Below are 18,085 nucleotides of genomic sequence, written 5' to 3'. Positions count from 1 at the left end.
CACTGGGGTTGGGTAATATGTTAAAATTTTCAAACTGGCCATCGTCCACCCCACGATATATTTGTCCTATCACCTACACTAATCCTCACTCAGCCTGGGTAAATGTGATGTGGGAAGGGCATCTCTTTTGCACCGTTACCCTTATCAAAAAATTGCAGCCCCTGTGATTTTGATATTGCACTTGGCCATATTGCAAGTTTGATAATATTTTTTTATTAATTGCTAAACCATAACAGAGACTTTAATTAATGTAAAATTCCACAAACCAGAGGTATTCTGTTGTGCATCAACTCTCCATATACTGAAACTGAACAATATTGGAATGTTGAATGAAACTGAATTAGTTGTGACCAAGATGGAATAAAAATGTCATTTAGATCCCGAGTTGCCCCTTGCACTGAGAATTTAATCAAATTATGAGATTTAATCAGACACACATACACACACCCGAGCAGAAAGTACCCAACACCTCTGGCGTGCGACTTGGCTCCGTAACAGTGGCTTCCTCACAAAGCTCCGGCCATAATGGCTCAGACTGAGCCAGGAGAAAACAGGCTGATAATGGCCGCTTTGTTTGGGCGGCTCTGCAGCCTTGGGAGGTCCTCTCTCCTCCTGCAGCTGCAGGAGAATCGCTCTTCACAAGGTCAGACGGCGACGGCCTTGAGCTCGTCGCGGCCTGTCTGTGACTCTGACATTTCCTCAGTCGCAGTGCTACATCTTCATATGGCTAATGAAGCTGATGAACCTTGTGCATAGTTTCTCTCTGAGAAGGGTAAACAGGGGCAACCGGAGCTACACACTCTTCAGTAGATGTAATGAATGGAGTTCATCCTGCGGCTGCTTTTCTCTCCGGAGCAGCAGGAGAACCATAGAGCTGTCCTGGCCTCTTTTTGTTTTGGCTCAGAAGTGAAATATTGCTCTGTAATGAATGGCTGTGACTTCAGCTCATTCATGAACTGTCTCTCTTTGTGCTCATGAACTGATCCTGTAAACCATTAATCAGAGTTAATCATTACTGACATCATAGATTTTGATTGTTTTATAATGACAGACAATCAAGACAATAAACAGTGTTGTGATACGAGCCACAACGTTCCAACTCTTTTCAAAAGAACATCATTATCTGATGACTGATCCGGATTATTTGTAAATTACTGATTGCCTATCAGTTACTGATTGAAGATGATTTAGCGTGCTATGCAAAGATTAACCCTGACTGTAAAGTGCATAGTACAAACTGAGAGCCTGCAGAAAGGACGCAGTAAAATGTTAAGAGACGTGCAGCTGTTTCTGTAATGTAGCCGCAACTTTTCAAAGTTTATTCAGTAAGTGCAATTTCATGCACATGACTCTCCTGGATGTGATCAGGTTTTTGGAATATCCCAGTTATGTCACAATCTGGTTTCAGAAACCTGGATGCAGATTCATCTTTTGCTTTGTTTATTGTGCATTTTGTCCCTTTTTTTTTAGCAAATTAGTTACACTCAAAATACAAGTGAGAGTCTGTAACCGTAACTGTAAGAATACAAAAAGTGGAATTACACATAACAGATTGTAAAAGGAGCCTTATTAACAAGGAGATGTTTTTTATACCATTTTATAGATTATTTCTCATTCTGTTTGACCTCTAAGCCGCATCCCAGTGTCCCTTGGTAAACAAAACACTGGGATCCAATCATTCTGCAGGTTGTAACCAGATTTTTCTACAAAGCAACAGAAACTCTTAAGGGATTATTTGTTACTAACATTTAATGTTTTACTTCATTTAGATTCAAATAAATTTAACTTAAAAAGCCATCTGATGCTTTTCTCTTCTTGGCTTCGTTTTACTCTGCTGTAAAGCGGTTTTCAGTGCAGCGCGTGTCCCCCAGGCTGTAAAAATATGACTTTTCCTTTAATCATGTGAACTAATTTAAAAAAGGGAAAACTAACATTAAAACCAAGCCTCTAACTGTGTGTCTCTGTTTGCCAGGCGGACCTTTTGGATACAACGAAGTGGCCATGATACCGGCTGGAGCCACTCACATCCGAGTCACTGATAACAGCAGGAATTATCTAGGTAAGATTCGCACAGGACACCTGGCCTGCTGTGTATATCAGTTTCAGCTTTCCGCAGAAGTCTCCCGACGGCGTCACTGGCTTCGTCGCTGCAGTGTAAATCAGGCACGTTGAATTAATTCCTCGACTTCCTCTCCCCAGAGACAGGAGGGGCTCCGCGGTCCCATCTGGTCCCTGGACCTGCTGTGTGTTTTCCAGGCAACATAATAACCAAGGGCATCTATTCTCATCCATGTTTATGAGACCAAAATAAAACAGGCCCCGAAATGGCACACACTGTGGTCTTGAAAGGGACGCTCGTAAAGGCTTTATCTGACCACTGGGGCAAGGCAGGTGAAGGTACTTTTTTCCATTTCATGTCATGGAAAATCCCCTCTCCCACCGCTGAGGAGACACAGCTGCCATATATAGCCAGCTGGAATATTTCTGTTTCTGACAGGCTGCCTTTACCTCAACATGACCCACTGATATGGAGGGATAATTATTCACATTCAGAAATATTTGACTCTCTTATCATCATAGTCTGGCATCCTCTCAGGTCATTTTTGATTTCCAAGGAACATTATCAACACATGCAAGTCAGAATGCCTGTGGACACAACTGGATAGACTTACAACCAATCAGAGCAACGAAACGTGTGATGTAGCAGTGCCTGGTCCATTTCTAAGCAAGACACGCAATGGGAGCCACATGGTTACAATTTTTCTCGTTTTATAGCTAAATGGTTCGCTAAAATATGTTTCTGATAACATTATAGGCAGGAAATAAGTAATGCAGGAACATAATTTTGATAGCTGATCAGCACTGCCTATGGAACAACAACCTACAACTGATCAGAGCAATGAAAAGTGCAGATGTGATTGGTCCACTTCCAAGTAGGGCATAAAATGACAGCTGTCTCGTGTCTCCGCTCAACAATTATGTTTATAACGAAAAAAGTTGCCTGTTCGCAATCTTCCTCATATTACAAATAAAGAGTACACTGAAATATATTTCTGAAAACATTTCAAGCAGGAAATAGGCAATGCAATGACATAATTTTGATCCATATTTATTCAAAACTACGTAGTAGATAGTTTGATGGAGTTTTAGGAGCTCGGTTTGTTGTGCTGGACGAACTTGCTGACTGGGTGCAAGTGTATAGACCTACAACCAATCAACTTTTCAGATCTGAATCAGTGATGTTTTTCTGTCAATCGCTGTAAAGAACTCATCCCATATTATATAAATGCTTGTGACTGACCTAACCATATCCGAGGCTGGTGGATGGAAGGGAAATCAGACAAATCTGCCAAAGCAATTATAAACATCAGCTCGGCAGATTCATCTGGTTCCCAGGCTATTATCAAGGCTGACTAACACCAAACTTTTTCCTTCCTTCCTCCCCAATACCTTCTCCCCTCATCCAGCCCTCCAGAACGGTCGCTCCCAGTTTGTGATCAACGGTAACTGGAAGATCAGCATTCCAGGAGAGTACAAAGTAGCTGGGACGAAGCTGCTGTACCGGCGCTCAGCAGACACCTGGGAGAGTTTCGAGGTACCAGGACCCACCCAGGAAGACCTCCATCTGATGGTGAGAATTTCATGATACAGGAACAGGAAAAGTTTAATCATCATCTGGCCTCAGAGCTGGAAATATTTAACAACTTTAACAGCAAGTTTCGCCCACAAAATATCTGTATTTTATTCAATGCAGGCCTACTTTATCGAGGCCATGCTGGTGAGTCTGTTTTATCACAACCAACCAGTATCACACCACTGAGCCAGGCAGGCAGGCAGGCACCAAAACCAGTCAAAGATAAACAGATTCTGCTTTCCTACATTGTGCAATACACTGTTAAATTGAGGTTGTTCGGCTTATCGTTAAGCATTTCGCAAGGGGAGTAAAACATGAGGTTGAAATAAATAATTGATTGTTTCCATCCGGGCTCAGTGTAGGTATTTTGCAAACAGCTACCAAACAGCTGTTAACTGTTCCTTCCTCCTGAGAGACTGTCAGAACATCAGCCTGCTGTTGGAAGTCTGTAAAACATTCATGGTGGTTGTAGAGATTCATTCCTATGTTCTCCAGATTTATATGGCACGTAAATGGAACATCACAAAGGTCCCTGTTTTATGTCTGTTTTTATGTTGTATTTGTGTGCAGGTTCTGGCGACAGACAGAAACCCAGATATCGAGTACGAGTACTGGTTGCCGCCAGAGCAGTATGACCTCTACCATGGGAGGAGGAGTCCGCTGCGTCAGGCTCACCACACTGCCAACTACCTCCCCTGGGATCAACCCGCCACTACAACCACCGCCACCACTACTACCACCACCACCAGCACCACCCGGGCGCCTCCTGTCACCACCCGACCACACTGGTGTAAGTTGCACATTCAGCTGCCTTTAATTACAGATGTGGTCCCACATGCGCAGGGCTGTGACGAGCGCCAGCTCAACCCTCCATGCACAACATTAGCTCACTGTCAAGTTGACTCTTGAGACTTCAGAGGCAGGAATGGAAGAGACAGTGGCTGATGTCTCTGCTGCTTTTGATTGGTCACCTGTGGTTATCTTTTGCAGTACTCTGTTAGCTATAACAGAGTATTATAGTGCATACAATAAACAAAATGAATGCCTTCAAACAACTTTTAAATGCAATGAGATGTTAACTCGGTCTAAGACTTGCTCTGACAAGATGGCTCCATGAGAATGTGTTCTGTCAGGAAACTGCCTGTCTTCATCTGTGTCAGTGATCAAACCAACCAGACAACCGAAGGTCATGGTCAATATTCAAAGTGACAAATCACAGTAGAGGAGACATCAGCCGCCGTCTATTCCACCCCAGCCTCCAAAGTCTCCAAAGTCAACTTGAAGAACAAATGAGTGTTGAGCATTTGCGAAGGTGCAGAGATGCTTCTGTGTGCTTGTATTACACGCACACGCCTGTTTCTTATGTGTGCCAGTTTTGAGACTAATTAAACCAGCACAAAAGTTGAACCCAACTCTTGCAGCAACACTATATTTTCACAGACAGTATTTCTACTGTTTACTTGGCAATAACTGCAGTGAAGAATAAAATGATGGTGACTGTGGGTTGTAAAATCCTGTCTCATTGTTGTATAAAATGTTGTTCAGTGTTTTGGTGTCTGATAAAACTCCAAACCCATTAATCTTTACTCAAATTGAATAGTGTTTCATCAACTTAACAACGCAGCCTCTTCAGTTTTTTCACACAGTTCTGTTTTCAGCTTGAACAGCTGGTAAATGTACAGTTTGCCCTGGTTGTTTTTTAGTGCTCTTTCATACCCCTGAAGTTAATGAAGCATCTGCTTAATAACTTAAATTTTAGTTAAGTAAAATTCTAATAAATTAATAGTGTTGTCCATCATTTTAATCAGTAAAAAGATCATTTAAATCTGCTGAGATCTGAGAACAGACAAACATCATTAAAAGACTAAATGACTGAACAAGAAACCTGAACAGTCAGATAATCAGACAGGTTGTAAACAAACCAGATTAGACAAATTTATTTTGAATAGAAAACAAAGGCAAAGTCCAAGATGTTCCTCACTGGCTTTGGTCTACAGCAAGCCAACAGTCACAAAAGGGTTAATGAGGGGAAAAAGTGGACCTTTGGATGCTGTTTGAAGCACTGAGATAATGCAGCAGGTCAGGGACATGGAGAAGCTCCACCTGGAGAACTCGAAGTTATCTGATGGACACATTTAATCTGATTTGGTTTGGGATTAATCTGAGATGAAAAATCTTAAAATAACTTGTGTGTTTGGCTTTCCAAACCTTTAATGGAGCTTCATCTGAGATGGGTTTAGTAGACGATGACTGAACTTTAATTTCTGGGTGAACGACTCCTGAAAGACAGAAAGAGATTAATCCAAGATTAGCAGATGAGTATGTTTCATTGCCTCAGCATGAGTAGACTTTGACCCCAAATCTGCAGCAGCAGCAGCAACAGCATTGTAATATTTTTAACTGGAGGAAGTATCAGAATTCAGTCAAGTTTGTGTTTCAGCACAGATTTTGATCATATTTATGTTCCTGCACACTTTCACGGGTGTTTTCTGTCAAGTGCTAATAAGTATGACGGAGGATCTTGTCCAAAGCCGACAGGTGCAACAAACTAACAGGAGAACGAGGGAAAATCTCAATCAGTCACAGCCTGTGCACAACCAAAGAGTGCTGCTCCAATCAGACACAATAAGTAAAACCACCTGTGTGGTGGACCATGGGTTAAAAATAATCCATCCTCAGGTCACGTTTGAGAGTTTATCTGCAGGCTGACCTGGTTGCTGTAGCCGAGGAATGCAGCTGGTTTATCTTGCATGATAAGGCTGCAGTGCACATGTGCCGAATCTCTCCTTAAACACTCGCTTTCACATGGAAATCTGCACACGGCCTGAGGACTTGTGCTTTCTGTCGTAACCGATCCAGCGCTGTCATAAATCTAAACCGTCTCCATGGAGAGACTCTTCAGCTCGTGGACTCGTGCCAAACAGAATCCGATTCTTGTTTTCTGTTGCCAGAAATTGTGCGTTGATTGTTTCGGTAATAAGGTGAACTTCCCAGTCACTGAGTTTGGACACGATGTTTCATGTTGTATGCTGGAAATAATTAATATCAGTCTGAAAGACGAGGAATTATATGGACGCCATGCCATTTTCATGTGAAACTGGGCTGTTTACATACTGTTACACACCACAGGCATTTTGTGAGAGTGTTTCATTACTACCAGACTAATATATCCAAACAAAGAACTTTGTGTTTTCTCTGATCTGTTGTGCAACAGTGAGCTGAATTGTGTCTTCATTTTCTTCAGTGTTTTAGAGTTTATTTTTATTGATGTCGATGCATGGCCATTAAAGGAATAGTTTGGATTATTTGAAGTGAGGGTGCATGAGGTACTTATAGACAGTCAGTGTATTAACTACAGTAGGAGGTCCACACACACACACACACACCTGTCAGCACACTAAGTAACATACTGCTGGGGACAGGATCAGCAGTAAAATGTAATTTAGCGACCTAAAAAGATCAGTTTAAGAATATTTTCAGCCCTTTTCTGATGAGAAACTGCTGTTATATTAGCCAAATATCGCTCGCTCCAAAGCAACCAGACTCTTAAAGGAAAAACTGTAATTTTACCTCACAGAACACCAGAGTTGTTGGTCTACCGCTGCCTCAATCAGTTAGCTTGTTTGTGTTATTGTGTGACTTTGGTGAATCTGAGCTAAGACTTTAAAACAGCAAAACCACACAATAACACAAACACACACACAAAGGTTGCTCTGTAGAGAGCAATATTTGTTTTTTTAAAACAGAATTTTCCCACTGGAAAAGACTGTCTGATGAAAATATTCTTAATATAGCACGACGACCTAATCCAGCCCCACTTCAAATAATCTGAACTATCCCTTTAACTGAATCCAGGAGTCTCACAATTGCAGATCTTCCTGGGGCCAGTATTTCAAAACTTTTAATCCAGATCAGAATGATCCAGATAGGATTAAGTCAAAACCAGGATATGTGATCCTGATCCTACAAAAACAGGATGTGGATTTGGTGATCCAATCCTGCCCAGAATCCAGATCAAATGTTGTTGTGGGTGTTTCAAAACTCTTTAAGGTGCAGATTAGGATAGTTTTAATGCTAAAAATCAGGATGATCCTGACTGAAAAGGTGGATTTAGCGTGGATTGGATTGGGTGTGGAGGTGTTAGGCCTGTGGGATGTATTCAATCATTCTTTTATTCAATTTATGCATATTAAAGTATCATTATAAATTAAATAATTAACCAATAAAATAGATTTTTCAATTAAAACACCAAAAACACAAAGCATTAATTTCTTGTATATTAAAGTAAAACACAGATCATGCCAAAACAATATAAATTATTCTAATCTAATCTAAATTAAACAATAAACCATTTTGTTGTGTAAAAAAGGTTGGGTGCAAAAACATTTAACATTTCTTCTTCTGTGCAATTTGCAAAATAATTCTCACCTGCATTATATTTGATAATATCACTAAAGAATGCAAGGTTCCTCACTGCAGTGGAGACCCCAAATAGATGAATCTGAAATATTTCGTTTGTCTCAGTGGCCAAAGTCAGTAATGTTCAAATTAATCAAATAGGGACTTTCAAATAATTTCTTTAAAATTCAACAAATTCTGAAAAGATGGCTTCAAACTCTACAATGTAGCAGGGAAGGGCTCTCACACAGAGAACAAAAGAAAATTCAGACTTAAGTCTTGAATTTAAATATTTCTTTTCAATCCATTGCAGAATTCCTGCACTAATGTGAATGCATCGTTTACCTTAAAACACTACACCTGAAGAATTAGATATGACCCGCTTTCTGTGACTCTCTTGCTGTCTTTCTGCCCCATTCTCAGTGTAGTAGTGTATAAAAATGTGTCATTGCTTTGGATTTATATTGTTCTCATGCGTTTTTAATGACATGACCTGCTGTCAGTTGGCTTCATGTGTGTTTAATCAGTCCCTGATCACTGACCAGCTGCACCTGTAGAGTAACTTTTAAATAGGGTGGCTCATCATGCTTCACTTGGCTCTGAGAAAAAGTCCAGCATGCACTGCAACACATATTTCTCACTCTGCACAGCCCTGCAAGACTCAAGGCAGAATCTCTTTTACCCTGACTAACATGCAGCTCAGCTCTCATGAATCACTTCTTCATAATTTCACCAGTGTTGACAGCAGTGTGTGTGTGTGATTGTTGTGTCTAGCATTTTTAAGGCCTGTGAAGCCACCACGCCAATCCCCCCACCACAACCGCCACCAGCGCCCTCACCAGCCCATCCTGCCCCGCCTGGAGCGGGAGGAGAACCACAGAAACCGCCTGCCTCAGCCCTCACCTGGAAGTATGTTCACAGTTTTACCAGCTACACCCCCCACATCCCCCAACCCCTGGACTTTGAACTGGACTCAAACTCTTATACTTTGAAATAAACTTTGAAAAGTTTTGCCAACCTACAAACTTTAGTCGAGATAATTTACTATTCTTCAGTTTTACAGACTCAAAAAACTGCATTTCAGAATTTGGTCACAGTGAACCTGTCAACCTGTCATTATTTTGTTGCCTGAAAATTAGATGGTTTTAATAGATTTTGACCATCATTCACTTTGATTTTTCAAAACTTAAAAGAATTTGAGTTGGGCTCAAAACTTAAATCTATTGTATTATGTTGCCCTGAAATTTTGAGTTGTCTCACCTTTTTCATAGACTTGTAACAACAATAAATTAAAATTAAAATGTTAAAACAAAAATAACCATTATTAATTTCCATAATTTTGTGCCAAAGTCAAAGTGAGCCACTGAAGAGAGGCTAAAGAGCCGCATGCGTATGCATATTGATTAACCTGTAATCAAGCTAATGACATTAGCCTTTTCATCTAACTCCTAATAAGAAAGCATGTGTGCATATTTCCCAACATGTCAAGGGTGAAAGATATGAAAGATCCTCTTATCATGACTATATTTTATAGCTTGTTTCTGCCTGATTTATCCTCTAGGGCATTGTGGGATATGTCGGCGAGTTAAGGGTCGAAGAGAACGCCAGAGACAATACTGCCAAAAGGACTTTGGTGAGTGTGAACCTTGTAGTTTAGCTGTTCTTAAATAGTTTGTGACTCAAAGGGAGGTTTGATAATAATTCATCTCTGTTTCCTGTCAGTTTTCCGTGGAAGAGTCCTCGGGAGGCTGTACAGAGGCGAGGAGACGCGTTATGACGTCCAGATCATCCACACCTACCGGAACAGCTTCCGCCTGGAGCACCGGGAGTTCTTGTGGGCCCCGAATCTGTGCGACTGCCCCCACCTGGAGGAGGGGAAGCAGTACATAATGATGGTGCGTCGTCACATCAACTATGAGCACACGCTCAACCGCATCCTGCTGGAGGAGGACAGCTACGTGGTGCCGTACAGACCCAGAGAGGACGAACAGCTGAGACCACTCGATAGACTCTGCAACAACAGAGGACCCAAACAGCCGGCGGGACCGAAGGGACAACTGTAAAGACAAACCGAAGCTTGACTCACTTCACACGTTTCACTTCTGGACCTTCGTCACTGGAGAAAACTGACAGTTGGATCGTCGACGGACAGTTTCAGCCACGTTTGAAAATCGCCACATTGAGACGCCAAAAGGACTCCATGTTTATTTAAAAGCCTGACCAGCTTGTTGTAACTGTACCATATAGAGCACTTTAGGTGGCTGCTTGTGCCCACCTTTAAACACACACCAAAGAGAAGAACATTGACTGAAATGGCCTTTTTTCATTGCTGTTTTTCCACAGCTGTCATTTAATTTTATTTTTTTTTTATATTATTGTATGTTTGTTTGTATAAACTTAAAGGAAATATTCACCTCAAAACAGCTGCATAAATCTCATCAAACAAATATTTTGATCTCCTCTTCTGCTTATTTCTGAGGATACATAACAATTAACACTTAAAGTATCATTAAATTACACATAAGACTCCAGCATTTCTATGTTGAGGAGCGTTGACGATATAATTTAAAGAAAACTTTGAAATGGGAATTTTTCAGCGAGGAAAATGCCTCCTCAGATTCTATGACTGTGATCACCTATCATTATTATTTTTTTCAAATAGCACACATAACTGGAGATAAATGCGAGTTTGTTGTTGTAGCATACCATCACGATTTAGAGGTGGATTTTTCTTTTAGTTTGAACTCAAGATATAGTAACAACATATTGCTTCACAATGTATTTATGCATAAAAAATAAGCTTAAACCATAACACATTACTTATGTGTCACTTGTTTAACGTCTCTCATATGTTGTGTTTCCACTGCATGGTGTTTTGGTTTTCCTTCGTCAAAGGTTGTGAAAAGCACCTGGTACTTTTCTGGTATCACCTCAGCTGACGTTGTGCAACTGACCCTTTGTTAAGCCCCGCCCTCCTCAGTTACTGCCAAACTTTCCATTCTCGTACTGCATTTATGCAGTTTACAGTGATAACGGTGAGAGATTTAAAATCAAAACTGAGAGTTATTGTTGAAACATGAGGTCTTTGGATCCATAGATCGCGGAAGACCAAGCTAACCCTGCTTAGACCTGAGACAGCAAACCAGAGAGAGATGCATCATCGTTGACCCACTTTGATTCTGCATCGGCCCCCATCCTCCTCCTCAAACCCCCACAGAACAAATGCAGATGCAGTGGGATCTAACAAGTTTGTGTCGAGGTAAAGTTACCTTATGTTGGAGCAGATGAAGACACACTTTAATCCACTCACCACGTGTGTGCTCTCGTGTTTCACGCCACCGTCCTGACTCCTGAAATGCAGAGTATCACTCCTCCTCGAACCTCCTGCACACCTTTAACATGGACGGTTGCTAAGCCATGATTGGACAGTTGCTGTTTGGCAGCGGGGCTCAGCGAAGGGTCAATATATCGACTATCAGCAATTGCATGAGTCCTTCACCGGTTATTTATGGGGATGACTTTTGTCATTTTATTTTGCTAATTTAATGGTCTGAAAGTGTGAGACATGCTGCTCAGCTGTGCACTTTCATTCAACAACAGAGGAAAACAGCCTGCAGAGCCAGAATATTTTCACACCTAACTCACTGAATCAAGCATGAGAGAGACGCTGCACCAAATATATTTGCAGTCACCAGCTGTTGCGCTGATGGAGGCCAGTTGGAAAATTTTAAAATATTCCCCAACACCAGTTCCAAGTGAACTGAGCTGATATTAAACGGTGGGGTGTAAAAACTGCAGACCACTGTTTGTTCAGAGAGAATCGTCACTGGAATCATGATGTTTTTTAGTCACTCTACCAAAAATCCCCCCCCCAAAAAAAAGTCAGCCCACGAAAGTACACTGTGGTCTATTTACAGAGTGCAGACATTCTTCTGCTTGGTTGCTGATGAAAGGAAAAGGAAAGGATATCGTCCATTGTTGCTGTTTTTGGTAACATTGAAAATGATGTCATGGCAGTTTCATGTGGCGTCACTATGACAAACAATTAAGAATCCCACCTACTTTGAGCTGCAATGGAAAATAAAATCGAGAAAAGTACCAGGCACCAAATGTACGTCGAGTCGAGTCGTACAATGCAGTGGAAACCTGACCACCTGTGTTTCTCCTTTGTGGTATTCATTTTTTATAGTGTGTTCAATCAGGTCTGCTTTGTGATACTTTACGTGAAAGAGATTATAAAATATACAGTATTTTATTGTGTGGCACTGATTAGCTACAAATATGCTAAAGTATCATTTGAATATAATTGTTTTGCAGTCTGTTAATTAATTTCTGTGCCTTGTTTTATGCATTTGAAATTATAACATTTTCTCTCAAACCTCATCCACATGTGCCAAAAGATTTTTTTTTTTATGTATATTTGTCCATAGAGTGTATGAATGATAATGACCCACTCTTCCTAATGTAATGTTATTGTAGATATTCACAAAAAAAAGCATTGAGAATTTGGAATTAAAGCTGATCACACGTTTTAAAGTGATTTTTGCTTTTTATCACAGAACACACAGCACAAACAAACCAGACATGAGAACAGCAGCGTTTTATAAGAAAACAATGTATTTACAAAAAAAGCTTCACGTCTACAACAAAGGAAACACTACATTAAACTGCAGATAATATAACTATTCATATATTTATCGACTGGGCCAGATTACTGCTCATTAACTGTGAGGAAGTCATCACAGACACTCGGCTCAGCGTCCCTTCAGTCGAGGGGAGAGACGTAGAAACAAGTCTCAGGTTTCCACACAACAACATCAATATGAACATCTGAGGAAGCCCATTTCTGACAATGTGACGAGAGAAAAAAAAACCTTAAAAAGTCATTATAATAAACTTTCTCTAAATAATGAGGTAGTTTCTCATTATTGTTAGATGCTAAGTCATTATGTTGAGAAATTTTCTCATTATTTTGTAGTACTTAGTCATTATTTTGAAAAGGTTTCTTATTATTTTGCAATACTAAGTCATTATTTTTGGGTTTCTCATTATTTTGCAAAGTTTCTAAATATTTTTGCAGTTTTAATTATTCTCCAATGTTTCTTATTTAGCTAAATTTCTCAATATTTTGCAGTCAAATTCATCATTTTGCAAACGCTTCTCACTCTATTTTATATAGCTTCTCACTTATTTTGAAGTGTCTCATTCTTTTACAATTCTAGGTCATTATTTCGAGAAATTTTCTCATTATCTTGCAAAATTTCTCAGTATTTTGCAATACCATGTCATCACTTTAAGAAGGTTGCTCATTATTTTGCAAGACTAAGTCATAACTTTGCAAATTTTTCACTATTTTGCAAAGTTTCACATTATTTCTGCAAAGTTTCTCATTATTTTGATATATTAAGTCATTATTTTCAGTAAGTTATACTGACTTACAGGATCGTTTTTCCATCACATTGGCAGAAATAAGTTTCCATAAACATCTGAAGAATAAGGGGCTACTTTAGATTTACATCACAGTTCACTGCAGCGTCTTTCAGACACGATTATTTCATCTGAAGGCATGAGACAGAAGGCTTCTGTAGCCTCTGGAAGCAAATTTTTAGTCTTTTTTTTTGTAGCACTCTTGGTTTCAATTTTTAACATATGCAAAACAAAATGTAAACAAGAGTCAATCCAGACATTTTGAATGAATTTAGAAGTGATTGATGTACTGTAAAGCAACATAATGTGACCGTGCAGCATGTTCTTCATTGTAAGTCAAAGTATTTTTGCCCCAATTAAAGAGATCTCTTGTATTGGACTTTGAAGAACATCATGTATTCCTGTTTAGCTGCCTCTCAGACACTGAGCATTTCAAAATCTCTCTCTTGAAAAGATGGAGAGAAAATACTCAAAGAGAATCTGTTATTCCTGATCTGTTGTGTCTGAACACACGAACAAATCTTTCTTTGGCTTTGGGCTGGAAATCAGAACTGATCCTGAAGCTGCCTTGTTGAGAAGTGAGAAGGACAAATGTCATAACTGAAAGAACTGAAAGAATGAATTTAAAGTGGTTCTGTCTACATCTTCTGGTTTGTAACTGTCAGCACTAATTGATATCAAATGCTGTTATTATAAAACTACAGTGTGACTTCTAATCATTGCCATTTCAGCAGCTGATTTCAAATTAGAGTTTTGGACGAATTTGTAGCAGTTATACCAAAGTTCATTTTTACACTGGACTGAAACGTCTTTAAAGGTTCAGTGTTCAAGATTTATAGGGATCTATTGGCAGGAATGGAATATTATATATTATTATCTATCAACACCACCTTCATGTGTATTGACTCTCAGGCAATAGCCAGGAGTCGATTAGCTTTAGCTTAGCATAAAGATATAATGGAATGAGAAATTTTAAATTTCCATTTGATTTTTGAGTTGTAAGAATAAAAAAAATATGCAGGTATTTTAAAAACGACCCCAAACCACCCCAAACCCTAGGACCCGAGCCCCGACTCGAGACCTGCACAGGTTCATATCCATGTTTTACAAAGTCAGTCAAGGTCCACACTGGGTCTCTTGTATTACCACGTTCCCAAGTCTGTTCCATATTATCTGTAATACCCAAATGGGTCTGAGAAAACCCAGCCATGATCAGACACATAGCATTAGCAATGCTAATGTTAGCAGCCATGGCAACAAATGAACAATCATTATTATACTTCAAAATGGCAAACAGTGGAAGTTATTTATATCATGCTTGATGCAACAAAACTGCAAAGCTGAGAGTTGCATTTGTCATCTGTGACAGCAAGTTGACTTTTAAGTTGGATAACAAGTTGATTAGCCAAACTGTTTCAATTAGCAAGAGAGGAATGACAGAAAACCTGGATGTACTTGATCAACTTCTTTGGCAAAAATGATGGATCCTGTGTATCACAGCCAGGCACAGGGGAGAAGGCTGCTAAAAACACAAAGTTTTGTTTTGACAACTTGTAAATTAACAATCGACTGTAAAATCTGTGCCGATCGGGTCTGTATCTCCTGGCCAGGTTCCAATCCAACATTTCTTGGTTTTGCATGGGTCCAGGTCCCGGGTTTCAGATGTGTTTTGTTCTGGGTATTTTACAGGTCTTTTTAGGTTCAGGCATGAATTTTTGGAGACTTTTAAACCACTTCAGCTGTCGATTGCAAAGATTTAACCATAGAGACGTTTGTTTTAGCATTTGGTTGAAAAGAAAACTGTGGTTTACAGATGGTCGGACTGCCATAGGTGATGTGCTTAAATATTCAGTTTCTACTGTTTAGTTCTTGTAAGTTACTGAAATCTCTTGAATCAGAGGTTATAATGCAATCAGCCCACAGAAAGATTTGTTCATGATAAAACATGGACTGCCTGTCTGAGATCAGAGGACTGACAGGACTTTGTACTTTAGTGCAGATTCTTTTGTTCATCAGAATAAAAAAGGGATCAGTGCTTCTGTAGCAACACTACAGCAAATAACTATAACTCTTCCTCTGTTATAATATTAAAAATCTAAATACAGCCAAAAATTCAAAATATAATACTAAAATTAAAGGTAAAAATTCATAAATGTACCATCTTTACACCTGCTGACTGTAATTCCCACATTATAGGGAGTGAGAGTTCACCCCCTCTGATCCCTTTGGCAATTCATACTGTAAGCGTGTTTCCAAACCACATCAAGTCCTCGTTAGTGGTTGAATTTCATGGTGTCCAGCCTGTGACATCAGGTCTTTATCCAGTTCTTCACAGATCAGCAGGGCACTGAGCATCAAGCCCTCTGATTGGTCCTTCTCACAGCACTGTGAGTCTTTGACACCTGACCCCTGTGACCTCCGTTCCTGAAACTGCCCTCCCGCGGGGGAACCTCAGGGAGGCTCGGAGTCACCTGACCCCTCGTCCACCGTCCGGCCCGGCCATGGCAGACGGCGTCAGACGCTGACAGAGACGTGACGGCAGGATGCCGCGCGGCGTTTGATGCGCGAGCGGCGGGGCCTGGATTCAGACTGACAGCTGCACAGAGGGCCCAGCAGCAGCCAGAGGTAGAGCATCACACAGGCCCAGCAGGACGACATCTTCACCCAGAAGGTAGACCAGCTGCCGTGGGTGAAGGTGGTCTCCAACACTGCTGACTCATAGCTGCAGGAGGACAACACAGATTAACTCAAATGATATACTCCAATTTAATTATTTATTTTATTAGTTATTTTCATATGACCACCAAATGACACAAAAGTGGAATTTGCAAGTGCAAAAATTATGCAAACCAGTGATCCATTCTGTTGATCAAATATCTAATTATAAAAGAGGGGTTTTTGTCTGTATGTGTGTATGTATGTCCTTCGATTTTATCAATAACTGATCTGATCACTTGTCAGATGTATTGCTGAGGACCCAAGGGACTACACGGTCAAATCTGGTGCAATTTGGCCAGATGGTTGCAAAATTATAACAAACCTTACAGGCTTTCCTAAAAGTATAACATTGAGAAACAAATTATTTTCCTGAACTCTGTGAGCTCAGATGAATCTTGCCATATAACCCACGCCTGTTTTTGTATCAAGATAAATGAGAATAAATTTAGTACAGAACATCTGTGGTTCGCGCCAGAAAAAGTCATTTTTCAGATTTTTGATATCCCATGGAGCAGTTCTTGTCAGACTTTTTACACCACGTCACAAAATATTGAGAATATTAGACACACCTTACTGTTTTGCACCATTTTGCGCTGCAGGTGCTGTGGACATTTCGATTTCAACATGATCGAGTGCTGAGCTGCACTTCTCTTTGAAATAGTTCCTGTTTGAAGCCATGATTGCAGTGTTTTTGAAACATTCATTTTCAGTCTCTTAGTTTTTCCTCCTCCGCTACAGTTGATCTGTAATCATGGATGACGTATGTGCTCGCTACATGCAGGCTGATAGTATAACAAAAATACAGGAAAGAAAATACTGAAATTACACTTCAGTGACCACCTATTTTATGAATTCTCATTCAGAAGTTTTCATTTTGTAGTTTTTGGTAGTATTAGATGTTTTTAATATTTTTTAAAAATATTTTGGACATTCCTTCATGTGCAACTACAGGGAGCTCGCATACCACCACAACAAAATACCACAGTTTGAGAATCTAGGCCATACAGTTTTCTGCTGTTGCAGCCACATTTGGTGGATGTGTAGATCTGATGTCTGAGTGATCACGACAAATTTGGTGCCATCTGGCCAAATGGCACCAAATTTGGTGGCACTGTTGAAACAATCTGTCTGTATATATATATATGTCTGTGTGTGCATGACTGTCCTTTGCATGTTTTGAGAACAGTAAATCCAAGCCACACCCCAAATTATCTCTGCACAGTTTCCAGAAATCCTGAATGAACCAAGAACTGTCACTTTATATGGTGCATTTTTTTAAATCTTACTGTAATTTCTTTCTGTTTAATTGCAGAATAAGCATAGACTATAACTAAAGACCTTCTAAAGACTAAGAAATTACATGGAAAAACATGAATGTGTACAAAGTCTGTGTTTAGATGAAAACAACTGTGCTGAATGTGAAAGTATGAGCTGTCATTAACCAACCTGAACCAGTTAGTGAGGGTCATCATGACGTACAGCGAGGCCAAGAAGAAGACAAAATGGAAGAAGAAGTAGCTGTATGCCACTCTCTGCGTCTCGTTGTGAATAACCTTCTGACAGCCTTTGTTCTCGTCGTCGATCTCGAACTCCTCCTCAACTGAAACAGACACATTTTTAAACGTCTCTCATCAAAGCTCGAGGCTGCAGCAAACTCCAAACAACACCGAATTTATGTCAGACCACTGAGGACACTGCTTGGACAGACTTCGACTTTAGGAACACAATATTTAGACGTGCTGCCCATCCATTATTGTATATTCTGTTAGGAGATGTCAGTTTGTTTTACCAGCTGTACCAGTTCCAAAACGTTTTGTAGCTATTAGTCATTTAGACACCAAAATATGTGCAAATACTGGAATTACCCTTTAAGAAGACAGTTATGTAATGTTGAATGCATCAGTACAA

General features: G+C 40.0%; 2 protein-coding genes across 2 annotated transcripts in view; one reads left to right on the top strand and one right to left on the bottom strand.

Annotated features, from left to right (window-relative positions):
• adamtsl5 (ADAMTS like 5) overlaps positions 1-10,844 on the top strand; it is a 57,180-nt gene extending 46,336 nt beyond the window's left edge. Inside the window, exons 8-13 of the mRNA XM_084724131.1 lie at positions 1,973-2,059; positions 3,468-3,631; positions 4,205-4,424; positions 8,807-8,941; positions 9,594-9,665; positions 9,755-10,844. Of these exons, the coding sequence (XP_084580257.1) occupies positions 1,973-2,059; positions 3,468-3,631; positions 4,205-4,424; positions 8,807-8,941; positions 9,594-9,665; positions 9,755-10,095 (1,019 nt within the window). The 3' untranslated portion in view covers positions 10,096-10,844. The remainder of the gene's footprint in view (positions 1-1,972; positions 2,060-3,467; positions 3,632-4,204; positions 4,425-8,806; positions 8,942-9,593; positions 9,666-9,754) is intronic.
• A 5,104-nt stretch (positions 10,845-15,948) lies between these two features.
• serinc4 (serine incorporator 4) overlaps positions 15,949-18,085 on the bottom strand; it is a 30,233-nt gene continuing 28,096 nt past the window's right edge. The window contains exons 10-11 of the mRNA XM_084724024.1: positions 17,624-17,777; positions 15,949-16,181 (exon numbers count right to left, since the gene is read on the bottom strand). Of these exons, the coding sequence (XP_084580150.1) occupies positions 15,974-16,181; positions 17,624-17,777 (362 nt within the window). The 3' untranslated portion in view covers positions 15,949-15,973. The remainder of the gene's footprint in view (positions 16,182-17,623; positions 17,778-18,085) is intronic.

Source organism: Lutjanus erythropterus, chromosome 1, assembly GCF_056507025.1.
Source record: "Lutjanus erythropterus isolate fLutEry1 chromosome 1, fLutEry1.hap2, whole genome shotgun sequence".
Taxonomy (NCBI): Eukaryota; Metazoa; Chordata; class Actinopteri; order Lutjaniformes; family Lutjanidae; genus Lutjanus; species Lutjanus erythropterus.
The sequence above is the reverse complement of the archived record's forward strand: the minus strand, read 5'-3'. Positions and strand labels throughout refer to the sequence as shown.